At 45.6% G+C, this 25,234-nt stretch overlaps 1 protein-coding gene across 2 annotated transcripts; it reads left to right on the top strand.

Annotated features, from left to right (window-relative positions):
• Positions 1-527: 527 nt before the first annotated feature.
• LOC137884440 (solute carrier organic anion transporter family member 5A1-like) lies at positions 528-23,312 on the top strand. Of its 2 annotated transcripts, none has more exons than XM_068726242.1 (10): positions 528-654; positions 1,403-2,892; positions 12,379-12,511; positions 13,597-13,817; positions 14,553-14,717; positions 17,883-18,081; positions 21,283-21,442; positions 21,564-21,811; positions 21,894-21,958; positions 22,536-23,312. In XM_068726242.1, exons 2-10 carry the CDS (start codon positions 1,932-1,934, stop codon positions 23,042-23,044), a joined length of 2,661 nt encoding a protein of 886 aa, XP_068582343.1. In that variant the 5' UTR covers positions 528-654; positions 1,403-1,931; the 3' UTR covers positions 23,045-23,312. The 2 variants fall into 2 exon arrangements, with proteins under 2 accessions (XP_068582343.1, XP_068582344.1); XM_068726243.1 differs by lacking the exon at positions 528-654 and adding an exon at positions 964-1,264.
• The last annotated feature ends 1,922 nt before the right edge of the window (positions 23,313-25,234 follow it).

Here is a 25,234-nt window from a genome sequence, read left to right as displayed (position 1 = left end):
TATCAAACATTTTGCAAATATCCAGGAAGCTTTGTTTGCTAGTTGTTCATATTATTATTCCAGTAATTTCCTCTTAATTTATGTATCACAGATGACTCATCACTGAGTAAGTGCACTGAACAAATGAATCATCAGATATGCTAAACATTTGGGAATAAGTATTCATAATAGTATGTTCCTTACTGTTACGTCATCTATGTTTGTATTATGTCTTTTGTTTCTGTTTTTACCATTAAAGCATCTTTGAGTACCTTTTAAAGCGCTATACAAATAAAATGTATTATTATTATACATCTCACTTTCTTCTTGTAGCTTTTCTGTTTCCGCTTATTATTTGTTTTATATCTATATATATATATATATTTTTTTTACTTTGATTTGCCATGCTGTTGAAAAGAGGTTTTACCTTCCAGCCCTTTTTCTCTGAGTTTTTTTTTTTCTCACGCTGTGCTTTTATTTCGAAGTGCTTCCGGTCTTTTCTGGCTAATTGCCTGCGCCTTGACGCAGCTCCGGGAGAAGATGTTTTGTAGGAGAGATATTTTAACATGAACGTTTTATTTTGTTGTATTTAACGCGTGTCGTCCCACAGAGCGTGTTTGGTGTAACTCGGCCATGAAGACTTAAAGGCTCGTGTCGTCGCTTCGCAGTGTTCAGGTTAGTGAAGAGCGGACATTGTTATTTTATCCGTTAACGTTAAGCACTGCGGAGGTTAGCTGCTAGCTGTGCGGCTAGCTGGGAAGTTAGCCGTATTGTTAAGAAGGACTTCCTGTTGTTCCTTTCAAAGTAAAACCTCATCAAAACAAAATATATATATATATATATCCTTCCTAATTAATTTACATAACAAATGGTATTTACATCACCACCATTTTTCTTTAGATTTGTTTTGGCACAAAAGGAAAAGATGCGAAATATATTACGGTGGTCTGATTTTTTTTTTTTTTTTTTACGTACAATTTTTGGAGTGCGCTTTTATTTTGAAGTGCGCTTTTCCGGTGTCCGCGGCGTTGACTCAGCGTTAGCTTGACGCAATTGTTTTCAAAACAGCTGAGCAGCAGCTGAGCACTGCGGTGTTTTTCTGAGCAGCGTTATTATCCGAGCAGCTCGTCACCAGACGATGCTCGGACCTTCTCTCCTTTTCACGCTCGTTGTTTTTCCTCGAAGACTCTTCTCCTATTTGCCGATTTTTTTAAATATATATATATTTTTTTCATGCACGTCTCCAGCGGATTTACACAGAAATATAATCACTCAATGACAGCTGGTGCGGTGATAACGTCGGGGCGGGGGGGTGGGTGGTGGTGGTGATGCCCTTGACTTGGGGGAGGATGAGTGAGGAGGAAAATTGGGAATGTAATGGAAAGAAGTGACATTGTGACCATTGTGTGATCTTCATTGGCAGGAGGGTGTCAGCGATGCGGCGCATGCTCTGCAAGTTCATCTCGTCCCTGCCGGCCGAGGATCATCATCATCATCAGCAGCAGCAGCAGCAGCAGCGTCCTGTCTAGCAAAGCCACCGAGTGGAGATGTTAGTGAGCGTCTGCAGGGATCCTCGGCCCTGGAGCTCTCCGGCGGGTCGAGCTGAGGAGGCCTGAGTCCGTCTCCTAACCCTCCAGGATCAGATGGTGGCGGAAGGCAAAGTGTGCATGACGAGATAAACGAGAGGCTGTCCAGCCTGCGCTGCAGATAAGCAGCAGAAGCTGTGAGTCAACTCTCCTATTGTTGACATTGTTGCCTTTTTTTTTTTTGTTGTTGTTTTTTGGGCCTCTTGGTGTGCCAGACTGTATTTGTGGCGAGTCCATGTTCCTATTAATAATAAATGTAACGGGCTGCAGCCCCTGAACTGTGAATGTAGACTTGGAACTGGGGCGGGTTTTGTTTTTGTATTTTTCTAACGTCTAAAAAGAACAGGACGGTTTGACTGGAAAACGATGGCCGACCACGAGGAAGCGGAGTTGTCCGAGTCCCTTCAGAAGGGGGACGGGTTCTCCAGCGAGCCGGAGGAACCCGGCACGGACTTCCAATGTAAAAGTCTGCCCGTTCTGACCGAAGAAACGCCTCAAGAGGAAACGTTGCTGGCCGGTTCTGCGTCCATAACCGCGGAAGAGAGCGCTGAATTCATCCAGCTCTCGGCCAAGACCGAGTCCTTCCAGCCGGAGTCCCCGACCAGAACCAACTACCAGCCCAAGCCGGGGAAGTCGGCGCTGAACAGGCCGAGCTCGTACATGGAGAACACGGAGAACCGGAGGAGTAAAAACACGGCGAGGAGGAAGCCGCCGGGGATCTTCGCCTCCAGGCTGGCTCGCCTACGACTGCCCAGTAGGAAGTACCTGAGCGTCTTCATCCAGGACTCTCGCTGCTTCCTGTTCTGCATGTGCTACCTGACGTTCATCCAGTCGCTCATGGTGTCCGGCTACCTCAGCAGCGTCATCACCACCATCGAGAAGCGGTACAGCCTGAGGAGCTCCGAGTCGGGCCTCCTCGTCAGCTGTTTCGACATCGGGAGCCTCCTGGTGGTCGTCTTCATCAGCTACTTCGGCGGGCGGGGCCAGAGGCCTCGCTGGCTGGCGGTGGGCGGCATCTTCATCGCCGTGGGCGCCGCCCTCTTCTCCTTACCTCACTTCATCTCGCCGGCCTACCAGATCCAGGAGGTCAACTCGTCCTCCGGCAACGAGGGCCTCTGCATGAACGGCAACGGCAACGCCAGCGGCAGGGACCGCGTCGACATCACTTCCTGTCCCCGAGACCAGGAGGGCAACGAGCACAACCTGTACGTGGCGCTGTTCGTCATCGCCCAGATCCTGGTGGGCATGGGGTCCACGCCCATCTACACGCTGGGACCCACCTACCTGGACGACAACGTCAAGAAGGAGAACGCCTCGCTGTACCTGGGTAAGAGTCTGTGTGACGGAGAAGGGTTGATGGGTACCAGTGTCTCTTGTTGTTGTTGTTGTTGTTGTTGTTGTTGTTCCTGATAGAAAACAGCTGTCATTCACATCCAGCATGTTGCAGCAACTGAAACTACGTTACAGTTAAGTAGAAACTAGGATCATAAAACTCACGGTTCGGATCGGTACAAAAGAAAGAGAACCTCTGTTGGTTAGCCGTTAGCGATGCTGCTAACGTTACTAGCTCTACTAGATCTCTGATAATGTCACATAGTAAACAACCAATCGGTTTAAACACCGATTGGTTGTTTACTATGTGACATTATCAGAGATCAGAGATATTTTACTGAATATTGGAGGATAACGATTGTCGGTAACACTTTATTTCACACTGTGATGGTGAACGTTAAACTGTGGAATTAGTCGGCGGTTCACCTGCGTGGTGGACTGTGTAGGTTGGTCCGTTACACCACGAGTGGAAACAAAGAGACAAATAACCCAGAACACAACGTTCATATTGGTTAAAACCAAGCGGCAACCTCCGACGTTGAGGAATGAAGCCAATGCTGCTAAACTTGGCTTTGGTTGGTTTAGTGACGTAGACATCTGAATTCACCAGAGCCGAACGTGACTAATTAATAAGCTCCGGCACACCAAACTGGTAAAACCGTTTCTTCATGGAGCCGGCTTTGCAACTTTCATGTTGAAACAGGAAAGTGTTTTCAGTCTCTGAGTGGGCTCCGGTGCTCTGCTCAAAGGCACATCAGCAGTCAGGATGTGGAAACAATAGGCAGAAAGTTCCTGTCGCGCCCGTTTCTGCCACCGCCGTGGCCCACATGTCGACGGTGGGACCTTCAAACTGCCCCCCCCCTCCACATACTTCCCCTGAAGTTCTCGCCTCAGTGGACTCAAACAAAGTAAAGCCTAATTAACCAACAAATGAGAGTTGGGTTATGAAAGAGAGGAGGCGGAGGGAATAGGGGAAGGTCTTATGTGCATTCCTGTCGCTGTTGGTGGTGGTGGTGGTGGTGGGGGGGGGGGGGGGCTTTGGCAGAACCATTGGCAAGAACAGAGGAGCTTGGATCTGTGGAGCAGCCGGTTGTTGGTACGATGTCACCTGCAAGAAGCCTGGAGAGCATGGGGTCGTCTCCAGACATAGAAATAAAAAAAATATTATAGAAAGGAAAAAGTTTCACTTTTAACTTTTTCCCTGCAGAATGCATGAGGCTGTTGGTCCGAAGGCGATATAACAATATTCTTAGTTGCTAGAAGTTTGGAAAAACGCTGCAATAGCTGAGATTTTCACTGCCTGTCAATGGTTCTCAAGGCGGTGCTAACAGTGCTAAAGGTCCCAACAGCGCTAACAGAGCTAACGGTTCTAACGGTGCTAACAGCGGCAACGGTCATAACAGCGCCAACGGTGCTAATGGTGCTAACAGCGCAAACGGTGCAGCAGCTCCTTTTAAATAATTGAGTGGACATTTTGAAAGGTTCTGGTTGTAGTGCACCAACTTGTCCCTTGCTAGGAAACTAAAAGTCACAATAACTCTGCCTTTTAATTTGACTTGCTGTTGATTGTAACCGTATCGGCTCTACCAGCCACTTTGGCAAGTCACCAAAAAGCGTTTTTGTCTGGCGACCAGTAAACTCTTGGTATTCAGTTGCTTTTGTGACGGCTGAATGAAAACATTTAACGGGCTAAAGGGTCGGCAGGTTGGAGCAGAGCAGAGCCGGGTATCCACACCAACCGGCTGCAGGAACGTGGTGGTGTGCTCGGGTGGTGTGATGGCAGCTGACAGCTTCTCTAGTCACTGGAATGAGGACGCCGTCTGTTTTAAAACCATCACAGTTCAGTCCAGTGTCCTGGAAAAACACAAGCCAGCAAAGTTCTGCCAGTTTGATACCGGTACATCTTGTGTAATAGCTTTTAATGTAATAATAATCGGCTGGAGAAAGTATGGCTGCTGTGTTAGAACCTATTTCTCCCAAATTGACGTCCATGTTTTCCTTATTGATTTACTTTGATGTTTCATATTCCACGTAAATGGACTCGTTGGACAACCAACTCAAATCTCAGATATGTAAAATCTTGCAAACCAAAATAACCTTAAATAAAGAAACAGGACTTTCACCCAGGAGACCAATGTTCGAGTCCTTAGGTGTTAAGTTAAGTCAATGTGCCGTGTTTTCCGTACTAATGTTACGTTTTATTTAGTTTACGGACTTAATTTGAGCCCAGCCACGATGTTTTTCTTTAACCTAACTAAGTGGCTTTGTTGCGTAAACCTAAACAAGTGTTTTTGTTTGAATTCACAACGTTCAGCACGTGATTACTGCGACCGGAGCGGAGCGTCGTGGTCTGAGAAAGTCTCGCTAACGGGTCCTCACCAACCGTCGGTGTGTGTAGACGTGGGAATAAAAACCCATACAACTCTTTTGCCTATTTTCTGGAAATTTGGATCACATTTGGACGAACATTAATACAGCATTTCTGTTTTAGCAGTTGACTACCCTGCTCAAGAGGAAGCATATACAATGTGCATTTAAAGGTCTTTGGTTTGCAGTTTGTTCAAAGTGGCTTTTGCCCCGGTGTGTCTGACATTGACCATGAAGTGTGCGCAACGGGACGACCGTACACAGAGAGGCCTCTTATGCTACTCGGCCTACTTAACTTATTATGTTAGTGGCAGAACATGAGACGAGCGGAGACAGATGATGTCTTGAGTAAATCTGCAGCTGTGCTGTGGATTCAGCGGGAATGCCTCGTAGTCGGACCTCTGCTGTATTCATTCAGCCCTTTGCTCTGCAGACACTTTTCAAAAACACAGATTGATCGAGCGCTCGCAAAAGCAGAGACGGGGAACTTCCTGGCAAAGGCCGAAATCAATCCGTACCATTTGTCTGGTGATCCCTTTTCAGATCAAAGGTGTCTTCTGGTTTATCTCAGCTGCTAATGGAGATGAAAGACCGACCGCCAGGGAGATTTAAACTTTGACTTTTTAGAAAATATTAAGTCAAATGGCCCTTCCCGCTGGAACCAACGCAGCAAGCCACACAATGCAACATATTCTGTTTGGGTCCCGCCTCGAAGAACAATGGACGTCACGCCGGGGACAAAGATGGGGTTTATTCCTTTGTTATTTAACGGGGGAACCCAAGTAAACACAAGCCCAAATTTACAGCAGTGAGAGAACTTGTTGTCTCTTTTTGAAGTGGTGGGAACTATTTGTGCTGCTCTTTCCACCGGATTTCAGCAACATGGCTGCAGGGATTTTGGTCCCACTCAGCTCTACGAGCATTAGCGAGGTCTGAACACTGATGTTGGGTGATCAGGTCTGCCTCACAGACCTGGTCCTACTTTATGTCATTACCACACAGTGCTGAGCCAGTATGGGTAGCGGCACACCGGCTGTCTGCTCTGGAACAAACGTCCTGGTCCTTTCTGGCCCCCGCTCTGCGGTAGCCTACATACGAGATCATGCCCCAAAGGCGTAACAGACCTCCATTAGAATAATTCAGCACAATATTGCTTTGTAACCCCAATAAGAGACGCTCTGTTTGGCTCCCATGCGAGGCACTTGAAATTTTTTGTTTGCCAGCCGTAGCTCGGAGACGCAATATGGTCCTCAACGGCGCCAGTTTGTGCTTTGGCATGCTTTGTCATGCGACTGTGTATGATTCAGATTTTTGGTGGCTGTAGTTTGGAATTAAGAGTCTATTCAAACAACCACACAAACATGGTTTGCGACCTTTTTACTGGATTTGGTTTAATGTCGTGTCTGCACCATGATTTAATGTTTTCCTCAGGAAACGATCGTGGTTTTTGACACTGTTTATCAGAGTGACTATCGGACTATCTTGCCCCTTCTTCAATCAGCCTGACGTGTTCATGTTGTTCTGTTCTCTGTTTGGGGGTGGTGGTGGTGGTGGTGGTGGCGGTGTTTAGTTTTATATGTCAACACAGAAGCCGTGGTCGTGGTTTCTAGCAGCAGTTAACTTGTCAATAATATAAATACATGTCTGTTTAAGATTAACGCTGCCAGCATTGTGTGTCGCTATATTTCAAGGATTTAGCCGTTTCTAGCTTAATGCTGCCTACAAAGCTCTGATTGGTTGTTGTTGTTGAAGGGAGACGAGCACAGCGGCAGACCTACAGCAGTTCAAATGTTAAAAGAATCAGAGGTCTGAAACTAGGCCATCATCAGAGGTCCTCAAATCTAAAGCGGCCGTGCTGTGGTTGTGCACCAGAGTGAATTATGGGAAACAATGTTAAAATAGGGGCTGCTTTTAAAGTCGGTGAACCACTTTGTGACAATCATTCCTCATCAAATCCTCACCTTTTGAATTAGGAACGTAGAACGTAGAGCACTTTATCTCCATCTAGCTTAAACCGGTAATGACTTGATGTCATTTGTTCCCGTATATTTAAGACGAGCTGCATTTTGCACCAAATATTACGCAACCTGCAAGTCCAGGACCTGATTGAGAACACTGAGACTTGTCTTGTCCTGATCTGAAGAACCTCAGAAGGTTATTTAAAAGCCTCTCATCCACTCGGACACAGCAGCTAAACATGCCATGAGGTCATCGTGTTCTCTGGTTAATCGGGGAACAGTTAGTGTTCACATGTATTGATCGAGTGGAAGCGTCTTGACACCTACTCGGTTCACTCCCGTCTGGCGTGAGAAGACGGTGAAATCACAAATGATGCTGAGCAGTGAAAGCAAGGCACCTACGCAGGCAGGGTTAGAGGTTCAAACGCCTGCTGTGGTCGCTAACGGCACAACGAATGCACTCATGGTGTTGTCGGGTACTTTGAAACAGCAAAAGAGCAACAGGTTTCCTTGGTTGTTGGTGAACTCTCAGGTTGGGGTTTGGTTTTCCCGTTGTTCGTCATTGCATTGATGCCAAGCTGCCGATTGCTCATCTCGCTACTTTACTTTCCTGCAGAGGCCGTGAGCGACTTTCCAAAACCACAAAAGCCTGTTTGAAATGTACAGAAACCAGTCTGACCTGAAACGGATGCTGTGGTCTGTGGTTGTCGGTTTGGCCTTATTCTGTCTCTCCGTCTCTCTCAGCCAAATATATTTTAGGAAGTTAACTTACCAGGTGGTTCTGAACGGTTATCGGTGTTTTCAAGGTTGTTTTTTAATGAAACCTTTGACTTGCTGGTCGTCGCTCAGGGACTACTTTTCTGTTATGGGTTGTACAAAATGAATAATTGGCTCGGTGACACTTAATGATGCATGTTTCTGTAAAAGGGGAACAGAGATACTGCCACTTCCTTCCTTTTTTAATACTTAACAATTTGAAGATTTTAATCTCACTGGCAGAGTGTGTAAATGTTGCGAACGCAGGTTGTGCAGCCGTTTGTCAAACCACACAAAACTCATGCCCTCACGTCGTCGGTGACAATGGGCCTTTTGGCGACGAAAATGAAGTCTTCTGCCAAAGTTCCTGGTGCCAAAAGAGACCCCGTTCTGTGGAAAGTACTTTCTTAATGGTTCAGGAACTGTGAGGGCGGAAGAATGAACGTTCAGCTTTAAGTTGGAGCTTTTCTTGAGTGACCGAATGAAGTGAGGGGGAAACGGTAACGGAGACGGCAAACAAATGGAAAAACGAAGCACATTTCTGGAACTACGTGGTGAAAAAGTGCTAAGTGACACTAAATAGGTCAGGAAAATGTGTATGAAAACATTTAATTTCCATTTAATAGAACTAGTGTTTATTTACATTTATTTGGGAACTCCACCTATTATACAGCTCAGTTTACTCGTTATTGTTGTCCAACGTCGTCCGTGACTCTGGAGAAGCTTTATTTTGAGAAAATAGATCCTTTGTTGAGCTTTGAGACTTAATTTCTTTAATTAGAAAGCCTGCATTTGAATCGGGGTTGTAGAGTTTGAAGTCTGTTACCGAGAGGATCGAGTGGGTCCACAGGTCCTGATGTCACGGCCTCTCTCTCTCTCTCTCTCTCTCTCTCTCTCTCTCTCTCTCTCTCTCTCTCTCTCTCTCTCTCTCTCTCTCTCTCTCTCTCTCTCTCTCTCTCTTGTCACTCTCTCACACACACACACACACACACAGCAAGTAAACCCAATCCGTCACCCGGCAAAAATCTAATGAGCCCTCGAACAAAACTTGGCAACTCCAATTCTGATTTATGCTTTTGATTTATCTTAAGTGGATTGAAAGCATACAAGCGTTTTTTTCGCTCTTGAAGCCACACACGTCATTTCAGAATTGCATATTACATTTATTATTTATTTTATTAGCTTTCCCTCTGATTTGCAGCCGCCATCAATCTCTTTTTATTTATTTTTATTTATTTTTATTTATTTTTACGGCCGTGTTGTGGTGCGTGTCGCAGGCCCGGCAGGTTCTGGACTCATGTAATCGGGTTGTAGAGGATGACACCTGAGAGGCCTCTCATTATGTGTGTGATGGTGACGCAACACCTTGGCAGCTCTAGAGGAACCCTGCAGAGGAGTATTGTGACCTATTAGAGTACTATTACAGTGTACTCAGCGGTTACAAACACATTGTTATAGAAAGTCGAGTCACAGTTATGTGTATAGGGGAGCTGTTAAAACCTGCATTCTCTCTAGTGTCCACCAGGGGGCGACTCCTCTGGTTGTATAGAAGTCTAGTCTAAAATGACTCTACTTCTCTCTTGATTTATTCCCTCAGTAAACATTGTAAACATGAGTTTATGGTCTCAATCTCTAGTTTACAGTCTTCTTCAATACAGCATGATGTTCATTTAGTACATTATGCTCCATTTAGAGTCAGACAGACCATAAAGCAGGGGATGATTTAGGGGCGGGACTACACAGTGATTGACAGGTCTACCAAAGACGTATACGACGTCTCTATGTCACTCCTCTTCAGTCCAAATATGGTCACTTCCTGTTCACTGGTTGCAAATAAAAAGCAACATGGCGATGGCCGGATTCAAGAATGGCGACAGCAAAATCACCGAATTCGAGGCTTCATGACCACAGTCCACAAACCAATAAGTGACGTTTCATCTATTTCAAAATATATTCAAAATAATTATTATAATAATATAATTATTATGGATTTATAATCAGCTATAATGGGGCGCTGGCTTTGGACCGGGGAACACTTGATTAATGAAGGTGAAACCAACACAACAGGACGGTAAACATCACGTCGCTTCAATGAAAAGCTGAAACAAGCCGAAACAGAATATTTATGATATTAATACAGAGGTTTAAGGTCTTTTATTCAACCTTTAAGCTACTGGAGTACTCTTGTGTTTGTGTAATAAATAGATGGTAAAGTAATTAATCTGTAAAGTTCTGAAGTCCCTGAGATCCACTTCAGACACAATATTGTTATAAATCATCACGCGAGTCATTTTCTCATAGACTTCTATACAACCAGAGGAGTCGCCCCCTGATGGTCACTAGAGAGAATGCAGCTTTAACACGTGAAGCTTTGACTTCACTTCTCAGAACCGGAGGTTGCCGCCTGGTTTTGCCACAGACTGAGGCGACATATTTAAATTGTTCTCTACGTAGATCGTCAGAGATGCTTTTAATGTCTTTTTTTCTGAACTGTACACCAGCTTTGAGTAAGAAGCTGCTCACACATGCTGCGTATTGTTTCTGAGATACCGTGGCTCAATTGAGTTACGTGAACTTGTCTCATTCTCTCGAATTCATCGGCATGAAGGTAGTTGATTTAAACTACCTTTCAGTTTTGTTCTTTCATTTCTGGGGTTCGTCGCCCGTCTTAACCACCAGCAGCCGAGTCGTGTTTTTTACCCGCGTGCCGATGGTCTGCATCACGTTGCCTAACTCGACCGAGGGATTTCCCCCCCCCCCCCACACACACACACACACACACACACACACACACACACACACTCTCTTCTCCCAGCTAGATACGGGATTATCCACGATGCCACGCCGGGTCCACCTAGGAAAGCCCTCAATCCCATCCCCATGCTTTATCATCCCAGGCTCGTGCTTTCCCAGTCCGATGATGTAACAGTGTAGTGGGGAGAGTGGAGGGTTTAGAAAATATCCCTGTGAGATGGCGGCGCAACGGATCACGAAGCTCTCGGTTCGGGATCAGAGTCACGGATCTGATCTGCTAAAAAAAAGGGAGCGAATATTCCTTTTAGAGATCCCTCATCACGTTATGGGACGCCCATCATTAATGATCCATATTGGCAGATTCAGATCCCTTTGTTGTTTGATTATAGCAGCTTTTTAACAAGGTTCCAGACTATTTTTATTTGTTTGGCCACAGTCCCAAAAATCATTTCAACCCCTCTGAAGTCAGTAAACCGTCAAAACTTATAAATGTTATACTTTTACTTTGTTGTAGTCATCTATTGTGCTTCTTCTTCTTCTTCTTCTTCTTCTTCTTCTGTTTGTAGCTCCATTTTAAAGTTTGTAGCTCCATTTTAAAGCTGAATCTAGTGACTTGTAGCTCGTAATTTGGCATTTTATTTTGAAAAGCGCGACATTGGTGATTAGTAATTGTGAATGAGGCGTTGTTAAACGTACTGCTGCCATGAACCCAGAGCTCCCTGTGAGTTCCCAGGACTCTGACAGTTAGATAACGCTCAGTTTGGTCCAGTGCCTGCTCCAGCTTTCAGGTTTTAAGTCACGCCACCGGGTTTCTTTTGTGTTTTTGCTTTCAACTCCAGCCAAGGACTTTAAGATGTTAATTCCCTCTAATTGGGGAAATCTTATTCTCAGCCTCAAGCATGCACCTTATTACACGGTCATATGATCCGCACACATGACCCTCACACATGGCCTTTTGTGCCCCGCTCGTAAAGCTAGATTAGTTTGGTTTTGAAGCGTCGCATTAGGGTTAAAGTTAGCCGTCGAGTTTGGGTAAATGAGCAAATTGACGCAGAAGTTGACGTGCAGTCGCTCCTCTCAGACAAATGTTGATAAAATCATGTTAATAAGATGCAAACCGTCCAGCAAAGTGATCAGGATGACACCAGACAGCGTCCTCCGGTTCTGCCGAGTGAAGTCAAAGCTTCACGTGTTAAAGCTGCATTCTCTCTAGTGTCCAGCAGGGGGCGACTCCTCTGGTTGTATAGAAGTCTAGTCTAAAATGACTCTACTTCTCTCTTGATTTATTCCCTCAGTAAACATTGTAAACATGAGTTTATGGACTCAATCTCTAGTTTACAGTCTTCTTCAATACAGCATGATGTTCATTTAGTACATTATGCTCCATTTAGAGTCAAACAGACCAGAGAGCAGGGGATGATTTAGGGGGCGGGGCTACACAGTGATTGACAGGTCTCTACCAGAGACGTATACGGCGTCTCTACGTCACTCCTCCTCAGTCCAGATATGGTCACTTCTATTTATTGGTAGCGGAAAAAAACAAAATGGCGACGTCAAAATCGCCGAACTCCAGGCTTCAAAACATCAGTGATCGTACCCACTGGTTAGTCACACTGTTTTTTTGTTTTTTTCCCGTTTCTCCTCAGCCATCATGTATGTGATGGGAGCACTGGGTCCAGCAGCTGGATACCTGCTGGGAGGAGTCCTCATCGGCTTTTATGTGGACCCCAAGACCGTCGTCAACATCGACCAAAGCGACCCTCGCTTCATCGGCAACTGGTGAGAACAGAGTGGAGAATGTTCTCTCTCTTCTTTTTTTTCCCATTTAAAGCGTAATTATTATTAATATTAATGTCGACAAAATCTACACGTCAGTGAGCCACACAGTCGCAGTGGGTGACTTGTTCCTTCATTAAACACACCGTAGTTTGTTATTCAATCCCACAATCCACCAAAATGTGGATTCATCCGCCACTGAAAATAGTCCCCCAACAAAGTGCACTCTTGTCGCAGTAGCGTTTGTTTAAAACTAAAGTGACCAGCTGTTTTAGGACATACTGAATGTTTAAAAATGGTAATAAAATGTAGACGAGAGTCTTTTTGGTCTTTTCATGGGATTTATTGTTCACTGAGTTGCCTAAATACAACAGCCTTAAGTTTGAAGAGTTCTTAGATTTTAATCAGGAAAAATATTGTTTAATCGTAGCGTAATAATTTGACATTTGATGCCATCTCTTTATATCTACTCAACACTTTTCGATGCTTGATTTAGTCAGTAGTGAAGCTGAATACCCAGTCCTCATGGAAGCTAACTTTGGATTTCATTTTTTAATTCTGCTCTGCATTGTGTCCTCAACCTGTAATATCTAAACTTCATTCTTAAAGTCCATCAGTGCAGACGATGCTTCTTTCTCTCCAGCTCACATTTCTGTGCTAGAAGTTTGATTATTGAATCATAAGTGGACCAAGAGGATAAATCCACCACATTTAAAATGATGCTGTACGCTGCACCACTTTGAAACGCATAAGACGCATGTTTGGGTCACTTCTTCTTGTGTCTTATATCTGACGTTAATGTGTAGATCTGCTGTGTGTGTGTGTGAGATGAGGTTAGTCATCTCTCAGTGATGCCGTCTTCTCACTCGCGGCATAACCAGTGACTCACCAGCTAACAGCCACGGGCTTCCTACATGAATTATAGGTGATGATGGCAGGAAAGGGGATGGATGAGTGTACCAGCGATGATTTTATTTATGTATTTCTGTGCACAATAATGAGGCACAGAGAGATACAAACGAAGAGTAAAGGGACTCTCCTGTATTGTTGTTGTTGAGTATTTCTACGTCAATCCTCTCCGTCAATAGGTGGAGCGGCTTCCTGCTGTGCGCCGTGGCCATGCTGCTGGTCATCTTCCCCATGTTCACCTTCCCCAAGAAGCTGCCGCCCCGACACAAGAAGAAGAAGAGGAGGAAAAAGATGAGCATGGACGACATGTCCAGCGACGACGACGTCCTCAAGGAGAAGAGCAGCAACGGCAAGAGCCAGGCGGTCACCTCGTCCATGGGCTTCGGGAAGGACATCAAAGGTACCGGGAACCACTGACGATGCCACTGATAGGGTCTCTCCTCTTTTCTAAAATAACAAGAGTCTCTCTTAAAGTCTATTTGATTTGTCTCATTAGACTCGTTTGGTCTTTGGTTTGATCAGAAGTTAAAACGTTGATGATTAGTTGATTTAATAATCGTCGTTATTTAGCAGCTAGTTCAGTATATTTTTAAAGGAAAGTCCTCGAGTTCCAGCTTCTACAACGAGATTATTTGCTGGTTTCCTTCGTCTTCTACACTAAATTGAAAACAGAGTATTTTTGGGTTTTGAACTACCTTTTTTTTCGACAAGATAAGACTTTTAATAACATCGTGTTTTTCACTGTTTTCTGACATTTTAAACTACTTCATTAATCCAAAAAATAATCGACAGATTAATAGATTGTTGCAAGAAGAAAGTTTGTGAGTTTTCATCCTGATGTAAGTGAATAAAATGCTTACAATGGGTTTTCTTTTTGCTCCTAAATCAAGTTTAATTTTAAATGATTTGAAGGAAAGGAAGTACAGCTCATTGTTTTTACATAAATGTCAAATTGTAACACACACACACACACACACACACACACACACACACACACACACACACACACACACACATATATACTTTTATGAGGAAGTTGGGACAGAAGCTTCAGCCGGGAACAGATTCATTAGAAAAGAAAAGAACCTTTTCTCTTCGTCTAACCTCCTTCCTCCTCCTCCTCTTCCTCTTTCAGACCTGCCCAAAGCTGCAGTGAGGATCCTCAGCAACGTGACCTTCCTGTTCGTCAGCCTCTCCTACACGGCAGAGAGCGCCATCGTCACGGCTTTCATCACCTTCATCCCCAAGTTCATCGAGTCCCAGTTTGGCATCCCGGCCTCCAGCGCCAGCATCTACACCGGTGAGCTGGATTACGCACCACAGCACAGCCAAAGACACTCTTTAAACCCTCTTTAAACCCAGATTTTGTTTTTCATATATTATGCATTTGAGCATCTTAAAGACAGACCAGAATATTCACACCGCGTCCAGGACTTTCATTTTCTGCCCGTTCAGTTTTTCTTAAATCTCCGAGCAGAGCAGGAGAGGCTGTCTGGCCCAGAGCTGCAAGCCAACCCACATTAATAATAAAGACAGTGCTGGTCTTCAGACGGAGGGGGCACCTGGGAGCTGCAGCACTGAGTGCATCACTCACACTCACAAGCACACGCACACTTAAACAGGCTAATGCGTCACATGGCCTCACACGGCATGTTATCGACGGAACATGTCTACTTTTAAAAGCTTTTACATTGTTCACTGTCAGCTTTACAACATGTCAATGCTGGCATGCTGATATACAATGTAACGTCTTTTTGCTTTTATCTTTATTTAGATTTTTAGTGGTCGTGAACGTCAGATTGTTGGTTTTCGGAAAAAGTTACGGAAATTGTAAGACACAGCCCCCCCCCAATGCGAGACTTTGGAAAGGTGTGTGTGTGGTGTGTGGTGTGTGGTGTGTGGTGTGTGTGTGTGTGGTGTGTGGGGCGCAGACTTAAGCCCGAGAAGCTGAAATGTCCAAAGGAAGTGAAACTCTTTTTGATCTGAGCGGAAAACAGAAATGACCTTTCTCCCGGCACCACGATGCACCGTGAAGTGAAAGGACGGCGTAGCATCGGGTGAAATAAATCTCTCCGTCCGTCAGGAGCGCATCTCAAAGATGAAGAGCCTCTCCTCTCTCTGCCGGTGGCTGACGAGTGGAGGAGCTGAGAGGAGACTGATGGCCTTCTTAAGTGACGATGGCTATTTTCGGTATTCTGGATCTGCCGATAAGCGGGAGTGTCTGGACGTCCGTGAGGCGCCTTCTCTCTACGTGTGATTCACATGTTTGCAGAAACCACTGAAGCTAAAAAAGAAAAATGTCCTTATCAGTTTTTAGAATTTGTACCAGAAGAAGGTTTCTTCCATTTGTAACAGTAAATAAATGACTAAAAACAGACGCTGTCATTCAGTTTATTGGATGTCTGAACTTAAAACAACAATGGTTATACCGTATTATTATTTGCTTTATGCAATTTCCAATAGTTTGATAACAAGTTATTGTAATAAATGCAAAGTGCAGCTCATCATTAGTCACACTGGTTGGCACCGTGAGTCATCTGAACTTTCCACGCTGAAGCTTTTTCCTTTTGTTTATGTTGTTTTGGAAACCTTTTTAGTCGTGCTCTCATTCGTCAGATTTCGTCCAAAATGAATTCTATCTTGGAAAGACGTTTGTTATCAGACGTGTTTGTGTTGAGCTGCAGGAGGTGGAGTGGGCTGTGAAGCCCGTGAGTCAAACTGCCACTCACACATAGGTTCATGTCGCTTCACACCAGCCTCTAGTGGGTGAATTCAAAGAGTTCTTTGGGAACCCTGCTCACAGGACCCCACTTCGGTATCCATCGCTGTTCAGTCTGGTTAGCGGTTGGAGCAAGGCACTAGCACCCACCTGCCAGGGTCCGTGGTTCTGTTCCCTGAGCAGAATAAGTATGATAAAGCGGTGGAAATGTTCAGCCTTTTGAGTCGACACCGCTTGAGTAATATTCGGTTCATTAGAGATGAGCGGTTGTCGTCTCTCTTGATTGGACGAGCGTTACCCGGTCAGACTTTTCCTGGAAAAGGCAGATTAGTCACTTTCCATTTAGCCATGGAAGAACAAAAAAATAGTCCTCTTGACATCATTTGTTTCTTACACAACCTTTTTGTTTTGCTACATTACAAAACATCCTAACGGCAAACTCAAAAAAACAAGCATGAGCATTGCACCAAGTCACGGTTTATCAGCATCTAACGTACAGTTGAACGTTTATTTAAGAAACGCCGAAAAAGGGGGGGGGCTGCTGTTGTGATCGCTGCATTTTGATGAGGATTCGTCTTTTCATTGAAGAGACAGTGAGGGCTGCAAAGACCACAGTTGTATAATTTACACCTCTGCGTCCCCAGAGTCTGAATAACGGGATGTTTTTCACTCTATGAATGCAGTAGTAGTAGTTACACCGAGATAAAACTGAATTCTAATACAACGGGGCTGCAACACAGTTTAGGTGATTTTGTTCACCTAAACTAAATTTAGTGTAAATAAACTAAATATTAGAAAGATGTCATACACATAAGTGTGTGTTACGTTGTCGTAAAGAATGGAAAGAAAGTAATTGCATCTTTAAAGTTGCATTAATCGATTTATGGCCACAAGATGGCAGAAAACAACAACTGGATGATGGAAACAAAACCAGCATCATCTAGTTAGCTATTGCTAACATGTTAGCAAGCAGTTTCCTGTATGAATAATGAAGTCGTGTTTGCTTCCCCCTGATGAAGGGTAATCAGTATTCACTTTCCTTTTAGCTCTGGTTTGGTCTCCTCCAGCTCCTCTCGTCTTTGGCTGCTGAATGCTAAACTTTCTTCAACACTTCTTGGCTTTACTTTGTCTGTCTGCTGTTTGTTGCTGAGCAGATAGTGTACAAGCTGCGAGTACATTTCCCTGTGGGCTCGTCGATGTGAATGACACCAAAGTCATTTGATATATTAGGTGCGTTTCCTTCCGTCTGTCTTTATGCACATTTTTTATTTGCGGATACAAAAACCTGAGGTTGAAAAGAATCTTGAAATATCACCCAAAAAGTTGTAAATTTTAGCTAAGGTGGAAAAGTTGGTGTGTCGAGCAAAATGTGATGGAAACATATGAAGTGAATAATAAACAATGACGTACATGAATCATGTGACATCAAAGAGACTTTAAACCTTAACGCAATGACTCAACTCTCAACAATTGCGTGACGGTAGTGGCTGGAAAACGAATCTTCATTTGCATTTTCTTTTGCCGTTTTTTCAGAAAAATTTGGATAAAATTTTCCATATTTTAATGAAAAATTTACTCCAATCAATCTAGAAAACAGTGATTTGTTTTAAGGCTAAACGAAGGACATAAAACTCTTTTTACTGCTCGGTTTCTTCCAGTTTTTGCTCACTAAACTAGCTGTACGATGCTCTGTTTGATTAAGTGAGTTCTCACATTTTCTAACATGCACCTCCCCCCCCCCCCCAGGTGTGATTATCGTGCCCAGTGCTGGCGTGGGCATCGTCCTGGGCGGCTACATCATCAAGAAGCTGAAGCTGGGAGCTCGCGAGTCGGCCAAGCTGGCCATGATCTGCAGCGGAGTCTCCCTGCTCTGCTTCTCCACGCTGTTCATCGTGGGCTGCGACAGCATCAACCTGGGAGGGATCAACATCCCCTACACCACCGGGTGAGGACCGGGGGAAACCGGGGGAGGGGGAAATCGGGGGGAAGTGGTGGGTTGTCACCGCTGACGAGGAAAAACCACGTCACTGCAGTGTCGGTTTTTGTGTCCGGTCTGAATTGAAGATTTACTGTTTGGTGTGTGCGGTTTCCACAGCGATGTTATTGTGGAGGACGTGAGCCAAAACACACTAAAACAGGAGAGAAGGAAGGTAGAGATAAAGACGGGAGAGAAGGAGCAGACAGAAGGTAGAGATAAAGACGGGAGAGAAGGAGCAGACAGAAGGTAGAGATAAAGACGGGAGAGAAGGAGCAGACAGAAGGTAGAGATGAAGACGGGAGAGAAGGAGCAGACAGAAGGTAGAGATGAAGACGGGAGAGAAGGAGCAGACAGAAGGTAGAGATAAAGACGGGAGAGAAGGAGCAGACAGAAGGTAGAGATGAAGACGGGAGAGAAGGAGCAGACAGAAGGTAGAGATAAAGATGGGAGAGAAGGAGCAGACAGAAGGTAGAGATGAAGACGGGAGAGAAGGAGCAGACAGAAGGTAGAGATAAAGACGGGAGAGAAGGAGCAGACAGAAGGTAGAGATAAAGACGGGAGAGAAGGAGCAGACAGAAGGTAGAGATAAAGACGGGAGAGAAGGAGCAGACAGAAGGTAGAGATAAAGACGGGAGAGAAGGAGCAGACAGAAGGTAGAGATGAAGACGGGAGAGAAGGAGCAGACAGAAGGTAGAGATAAAGACGGGAGAGAAGGAGCAGACAGAAGGTAGAGATAAAGACGGGAGAGAAGGAGCAGACAGAAGGTAGAGATAAAGACGGGAGAGAAGGAGCAGACAGAAGGTAGAGATAAAGACGGGAGAGAAGGAGCAGACAGAAGGTAGAGATAAGCAGACTGCGGAGGAAGAGTTTAAAAAAAGAAAATGAAACACCCACAGAGAAAGAACGCAGAATTATGAAAGAGACTGAGCAAGAGAGGCCAGGTGGAGAAAGAGAAGTGGCCTTGGTAATCTCAGCACATGAATATTCTCTTACTCTCTGTCCAAACCCGTTATGTGGATCCAGTTAAAGACACTCGTTCAAACCCACACACACACACACACACACACACACACACACACACACACACACACACGCACACACACACACACACACACACACACACACACACACACACACACAGTTAATACAGTTAAGGGCTGCGTTTCTGGGTTCTGATTAGTAATCTTAGTCTTGTTGTTCTTAGACCGGATTATTAGAAAACCTTTAGACTATATTTCATTTAAGGCAAAAGTATTGTAGAGGTATTGATGCCAAAACTCGCGTGATTTTGGGTCTGATTTAAAACAAGCGATGCCCAGAAAGGCTGACACCAACGACTACTTTGTTATTATTATTATTTAATAATCCGGTTCTCACAAGTGAAGTCAAAGCTTCACGTGTTAAAGCTGCATTCTCTCTAGTGTCCATCAGGGGGCGACTCCTCTGGTTGTATAGACGTCTATGAGAAAATGACTCTACTTCGCTGCCCTGCCCCTTCCTCTGGAACGTTATTCCTCAGGAAACGCCTCGAGGGAATTTCTTGAAATTCGGCACGAGCGTCCACCTGGACCGAAGCATGAGCTGATTGGATTTTGGTGGTGAAAGGACGCCGACAACTCACAAAACTATCATTGACTTTTGGCATAAATACGAAGGAGCAGTTTTCACCTATAGTCCACTGTCATGGTCCACTAAGGTCTTCCTCTGACCACACATTCACTGTGTTTTCATGGCTCATACAGACCTCCATCGTGGGGGTCCCTCCTCTCAGGTCTCGTTGTGATCTCAGGAGTAAACGGGATCTTTTCAAAACCTTTCACTTCTATCAGAGACAGACGTTTCGTCGACGGCTCGCGTTTGGCCTTTTCTCGTACAAACTGGTTTCCCGGTGCGACGAGAGCCGGCGGGAGGTTGTTTCTGTCACCCCATCTGTGACCGACGTCCGGGAGAGGAAGCCAGCGTTCAGATCGGCGCGGGATAACGGATAGCGAGCCAGTAAACGGAGGCGTTCTTTTTGGACGCAGCGTCCCCGAGAGCGATTACATGGCAACGATGGAAGATGTCCAAGGACAGCTTGGAAGAGACGATCTGTTGGCTGACTGCCTCTCGTGTTTCTCCCTCTGGTCCTTTTATCTTTCCTCTTTCAGTCTGTCTTTCTTTTTGTCCACCTCTCTTGATCTTTAGTTCTGAGTCTCTAATGCTTTTGTTATCTTTTTTAATTCATCTGTTCGTTCGTTCCTTTCAATATCCTCTCTCTCATTATCTTTTTCCTCTCATCTACTTCTTCCAGTCTGCCTTTCTCCATCTTGTTTCTTTCCTTTCTTTTTACCCTCTAATCTCTCATCCTCGTAGCTCTCTTCTTTCTCTTTTCTTGTCTTTCTGTCTCATTTCCACATCCCTCTCTCCTCATCATTATCTTTTCTCATTTCCTCTTTTATTGTCTTATCTTTCATTTTCCTTCCCTTTCGCTGAAGAGTGAGCACTTTCACAGTGAACTTGTTCCCTCTGTTTTGCTTGCTCTCCGGTTAAATTAACATTGTTTTTTATCCACACAGTCTCAGTTGCTTGGTTGATCTGTGTGTGCATTTGATCCATAGATTGCCATGAGACGTACTGCAGGCCTTCATGGTCTCCAGAGGATGTTTATCCAGCTCTAACAGCAGCTCAACGTTTCCACGTTCTGAATATTATTTTTTTTGCATAATATCATTTTGCGTTTTGAGCATTTTGAGGTTTTCACCATTTCAACTTTGTTTCAGTTTGTCGTGGCTCAAAATCCAACAATACCCATGAGCCTCAGCTCCGTCTAAAAAAAACAACTATTGTCCAAAACTGAGAACCCGTAATGAAGAAAGTGAACCGATGTTAAACCGCTGAATGTTTTATCAAAGTGTAATCACAGTCGGAGAAGCTGTGATCGGAGGTTTCTTGAAGAAATGCACCTTGGGAGTCGTAGTCGTCTTCTTTTTCAAGATATTCTTCCCGTCCAATCACCTAACATTGATTATGCTCAAAATAATGACTCTTTACGCTTCTAGTGATTTTAAAATGCTAAAGAGCTGCTGTGTGTGTGTGTGTGTGTGTGTGTGTGTGTGTGTGTGTGTGTGTCTGTGTCTGTGTCTGTGTCTCTGTGTGTGTGTGTGTGTGTGTGTTGTTTCCTCTCTGCAGACCGACTCTCACCATGACCCAGAGGAACCTGACCGGAGGTTGCAACGTGAACTGCGGCTGTAAAATCCACGAGTACGCTCCGGTGTGCGGCTCCGATGGCATCACGTACTTTAACCCCTGCCTGGCCGGCTGCAGCAGCGTGGGCAACGACAGCACCGGGGTGAGAGGACGAGACTGCTAAAGCTCTAGAAGAACGTCAAGCTTTTACACATCTAATGTTTCAGGAACAACAAAAAAAAAGCTAGATGTTCTTTAAGGTCTTAAACTCCGCCCACCTCCAGATCCGCAACTACTCGGACTGCGCCTGCGTCCAGAGCCGCCAGGTCATCACGCCGGCGTCGTCCGGCGGCCAGGGCGGCAACCAGCTGCAGCTCGTCATCGTCAAGACCTACCTGAACGAGAACGGCTACGCCGTGTCGGGGAAGTGCGACCGCACCTGCAGCACCCTCATCCCCTTCCTCATCTTCCTCTTCATCGTCACGCTCATCACCGCCTGCGCCCAGCCCTCCGCCATCATCGTCACGCTCAGGTAGCCGGAGGTGTTGTCTCAGATCGGTCCGTCCTCCGTTGCTCTGAGGTTCCTCAGTCCTGACCTCTTTTGTGCGTCGCAGGTCTGTAGCGGAGCAGGAGAGGCCGTTTGCTCTGGGGATGCAGTTTGTCCTCCTCAGGACTCTCGGTGAGTAGAAAAACTACTTCCTTATTTAAAACATTATCTTTTAATGTTGACATTTCACTCCTCAGTGTTTGTCTTTTGACGTGAAAACCAGTCTGAAGCAGGTTCGGAGCATCGGCAGTGTTTTCTGACGAGGCTTTTAACCTTTTCTCAGTCTTTTCAGTTGAGCGTCAGCTAAACGCACCGATTGTTAAACGCGCTGCACATCCTGGTACCGCCGACCGCCAAGCTGATGAAGCGCCAGGAAGTTTAGATGTTGTGCTGAGTTGAATGCCTCGTCGTCACCGTTCTCCTGGAAGAGGAGTGAGATGTACCAGATGTTCAGGAAGCTGCTGTCACTTTTGAATGAGTCAGAACTGGAGTGTTTTACCATTTAGATCCGTCTTAACTGAAGTGTGACGCTCAATCAGTGCAGTGAAAGAAACAGGGGTTAGATTTAGATTAGTCATCTCTGTGCTCGTGAGTTTTCTTTCCTCACCTTCTCTTTTCACCCTCTTCTTTGCGTATTCTCTTTCCTTGACTTTCCTCTTTCTTCTCTCCTCTTCCTCTTCCTCCGTCACATCGTCTCTTCTCCACTCAGCCTACATCCCGACGCCCATTTACTTCGGCGCCGTCATCGACACCACCTGCATGCTGTGGCAGCAGGACTGCGGCGTCCACGGCTCCTGCTGGGAGTACGACGTCACCTCGCTGCGCTTCGTCTACTTCGGCCTCGCCGCCAGCCTCAAGTTCTTCGGCTTCCTCTTCATCTTCCTCACCTGGTACTCCATCAAGTACAAGGAGGAGCGGGTGGAGCGCTGGCTCAAGCGCCACCTGTCGCCCGTCGACACCGTGGGCAGCCTCGTGTGCCACCCGGGCGGCCACAAGGGCCACGCCCGCACCCGCTCGTGCCCCGTCAACATCCCGCGGACCGACCCCGGCGCCCTGCTGCCCGCCAACGCGCCGCCGCGCGCCGGACCCCTCAACCGCGGCGTCAGCACCCAGAGTTGCCCCGGCAATGAGCTTAAAGCAATAACTCCTCCCCCTGCGGCCGCGGTGGCGCCGCCAGCGCCGGCCCGCTCGCTGGAACACGTTTCAGTCAGAGTCTGAGATTCAGAATGAGGGGGGGGGGGGTGATGAGGCCGGTCCCACCCACTGACATTCATTCTGAAATCATCACATGGAGGTCCTGCTCTCATCTCATCCTAAGTTTAGTCTGCACCAACTGCCTCTGTGGGTCAAACCATCACTGGTCCATTCAGAACCCTCCAGGTCCGACTCATGTAGGAGCCAACCAGCTCGGAGTTCCTCCTCCTGACGCCAAACAAACCTGCTTGGTTGGTGAAAGTGTTGAAAGCGACCGGGTTTGTTTTCTTTCTTTAGCCCCCCCCCCCCCCCCCCCCTACCGCTCCTGACCTCGGCAACATGTGCCTTCTGTCACCACGGTCCTCACATGTACAGTATACCTGCAAACACACTGGACGTCCAGACAGACTGTGCCCCCCCCCCCCCCCCCCTCCCCTCCTGTAGGAATAAGTCACCTGAACAGATACCTCAGCCCCCCCCCCCCCCCCCCCCTCCACTTTACACCTGTGTACCTTCTTTATTTGTTCTTTTCTTTACTTCACCAACATGCAAGTGATTTTTTAGTTTTTTCCGGACACTGCATATCACAGCGCTCTGACGGAACAAAACAAAAAAACTACACGAACAAGAGAACCCTTTGGAAATGTGACACACTGCAATTAAGTGTTGAGAACTGGAAACCGATGGCATGGTGCTATGTGAAATAGTCATGTTTAGTGTCCATTTATTCTTTCTTTTCGCTCATTTTCTTTATTTAGGGGTTAAAACCGGACAGCCGGTCACTGGGCTAAGCAGCTTGGCGCGCTCAGAACGCATTCCTGTCCCACTGCAAAAGGCCTTTTTGTTTGCTCCCCCGACACAATGACGCGTAGTATTACCGCTGGAAGTCGGGATTGTTTGGCTTTTGCCAGCTCCACACAAAGCATCCACACATCCGAGCTGTGGCCCTCCTGACTAAGCGCCGTGATAAGTGGTTTAACCTGAAAAGAACGGGATCGGCGTTTTTTTATTTTTCCTTTCTCCCAACCACCTGACCACATTCCCCCGGCTGGACGAGTCGCCCAGGATCCCTTCACTCGTCTGGAAGAAATGCGGTTAAGATGCTTGGAGACGTTTTTTTGGCATTCTCTGACTCGCTGCGTTTGTGACTCTTCACCGGGAGTTGAGACTCAACCATTGGTTTACCGACGCATAGAAGAAGAAGTCGACCGTCGTCTTCTATTCTTCGTCAGCTCGTCGGATGTCGGGATGGATCCTGGGTGGGAAATTTGCTAAACAATGAACCGGTAGTCCCAATGAATTATGGGTAACGACTGGATAGGATTTTTTTTGCGGTTCTCTTCGCCACATATCAGGTTCAAAGTGTGGAAAGTTCGAAGACGACAGTTTCCAGTTTAAGAAAAGTTTTAGCTTAAAGTCACTGAAGTTCAGAAGAAGCGATAATGTTCAGTGTCGAGCTGCAGCTAGTGATTGTTTCCTTTATCTATAAATCAACTGATTATTCTTTAAAATATAATATTTCTTTGATCTAAAGAGAATAAAATGGCCATCACGTTTATTCAGTTTTCAGTGATAAAAAAAGAAAAGCAGCAAAACGCTCACGTTTGAGAAGCTGCGACTTTTAAATGTTTAGTGTCTCGATCCATTATCACAAGTGTGTCGTTAAATTAAATTTCAGTGTTATTCTGTTGACTAATCGTGTTAGAGCTAGATCGGCCCCCAGCTTAGGCCCAGTGGCTGAGGTCATTTCAACAATCAATTATTACACCGTAAAGAAAACGTCATCCTACCGAGGTGTTCGTGTCGATTATCGGGCTCCAAAAACTCTCATTTCACTAGAAAACTTGTTTTAAAATACAAATGAACAATTTCACCTCCAGCTTGGTTTCGTAGCTGTTCTGGAGCTTTCGATCAGATCACATGATCTTCATCGGTAGATGGAGTTGTTCTGGATCGGTAGGATCAGCACTTTTTGGGGACTTTTCGTCCATCTTTGTTTGAAAACAGCAACTTAAAAGAACAATCCCGTAACACAAGAGACCTTTAGTAAATGTTCCGGAGGTTTCAGTCATATATCACATGATGATCTCACCACTCTGGCAGATTGAGATCTTAATGACCCAACAACAAACCACCCAACACTAAAATCATCTACTCTGAAGAAAGCAGGTGTAAATTATACTTTCAACCACATTTAAATGTTTTATTCTGAAA

This window comes from Cebidichthys violaceus, unplaced genomic scaffold (genome assembly GCF_023349555.1).
Source record: "Cebidichthys violaceus isolate CVI_PGR_0920_01 unplaced genomic scaffold, fCebVio1.0.p SCAF_38, whole genome shotgun sequence".
Lineage (NCBI taxonomy): Eukaryota > Metazoa > Chordata > Actinopteri > Perciformes > Stichaeidae > Cebidichthys > Cebidichthys violaceus.
The sequence above is the reverse complement of the archived record's forward strand: the minus strand, read 5'-3'. Positions and strand labels throughout refer to the sequence as shown.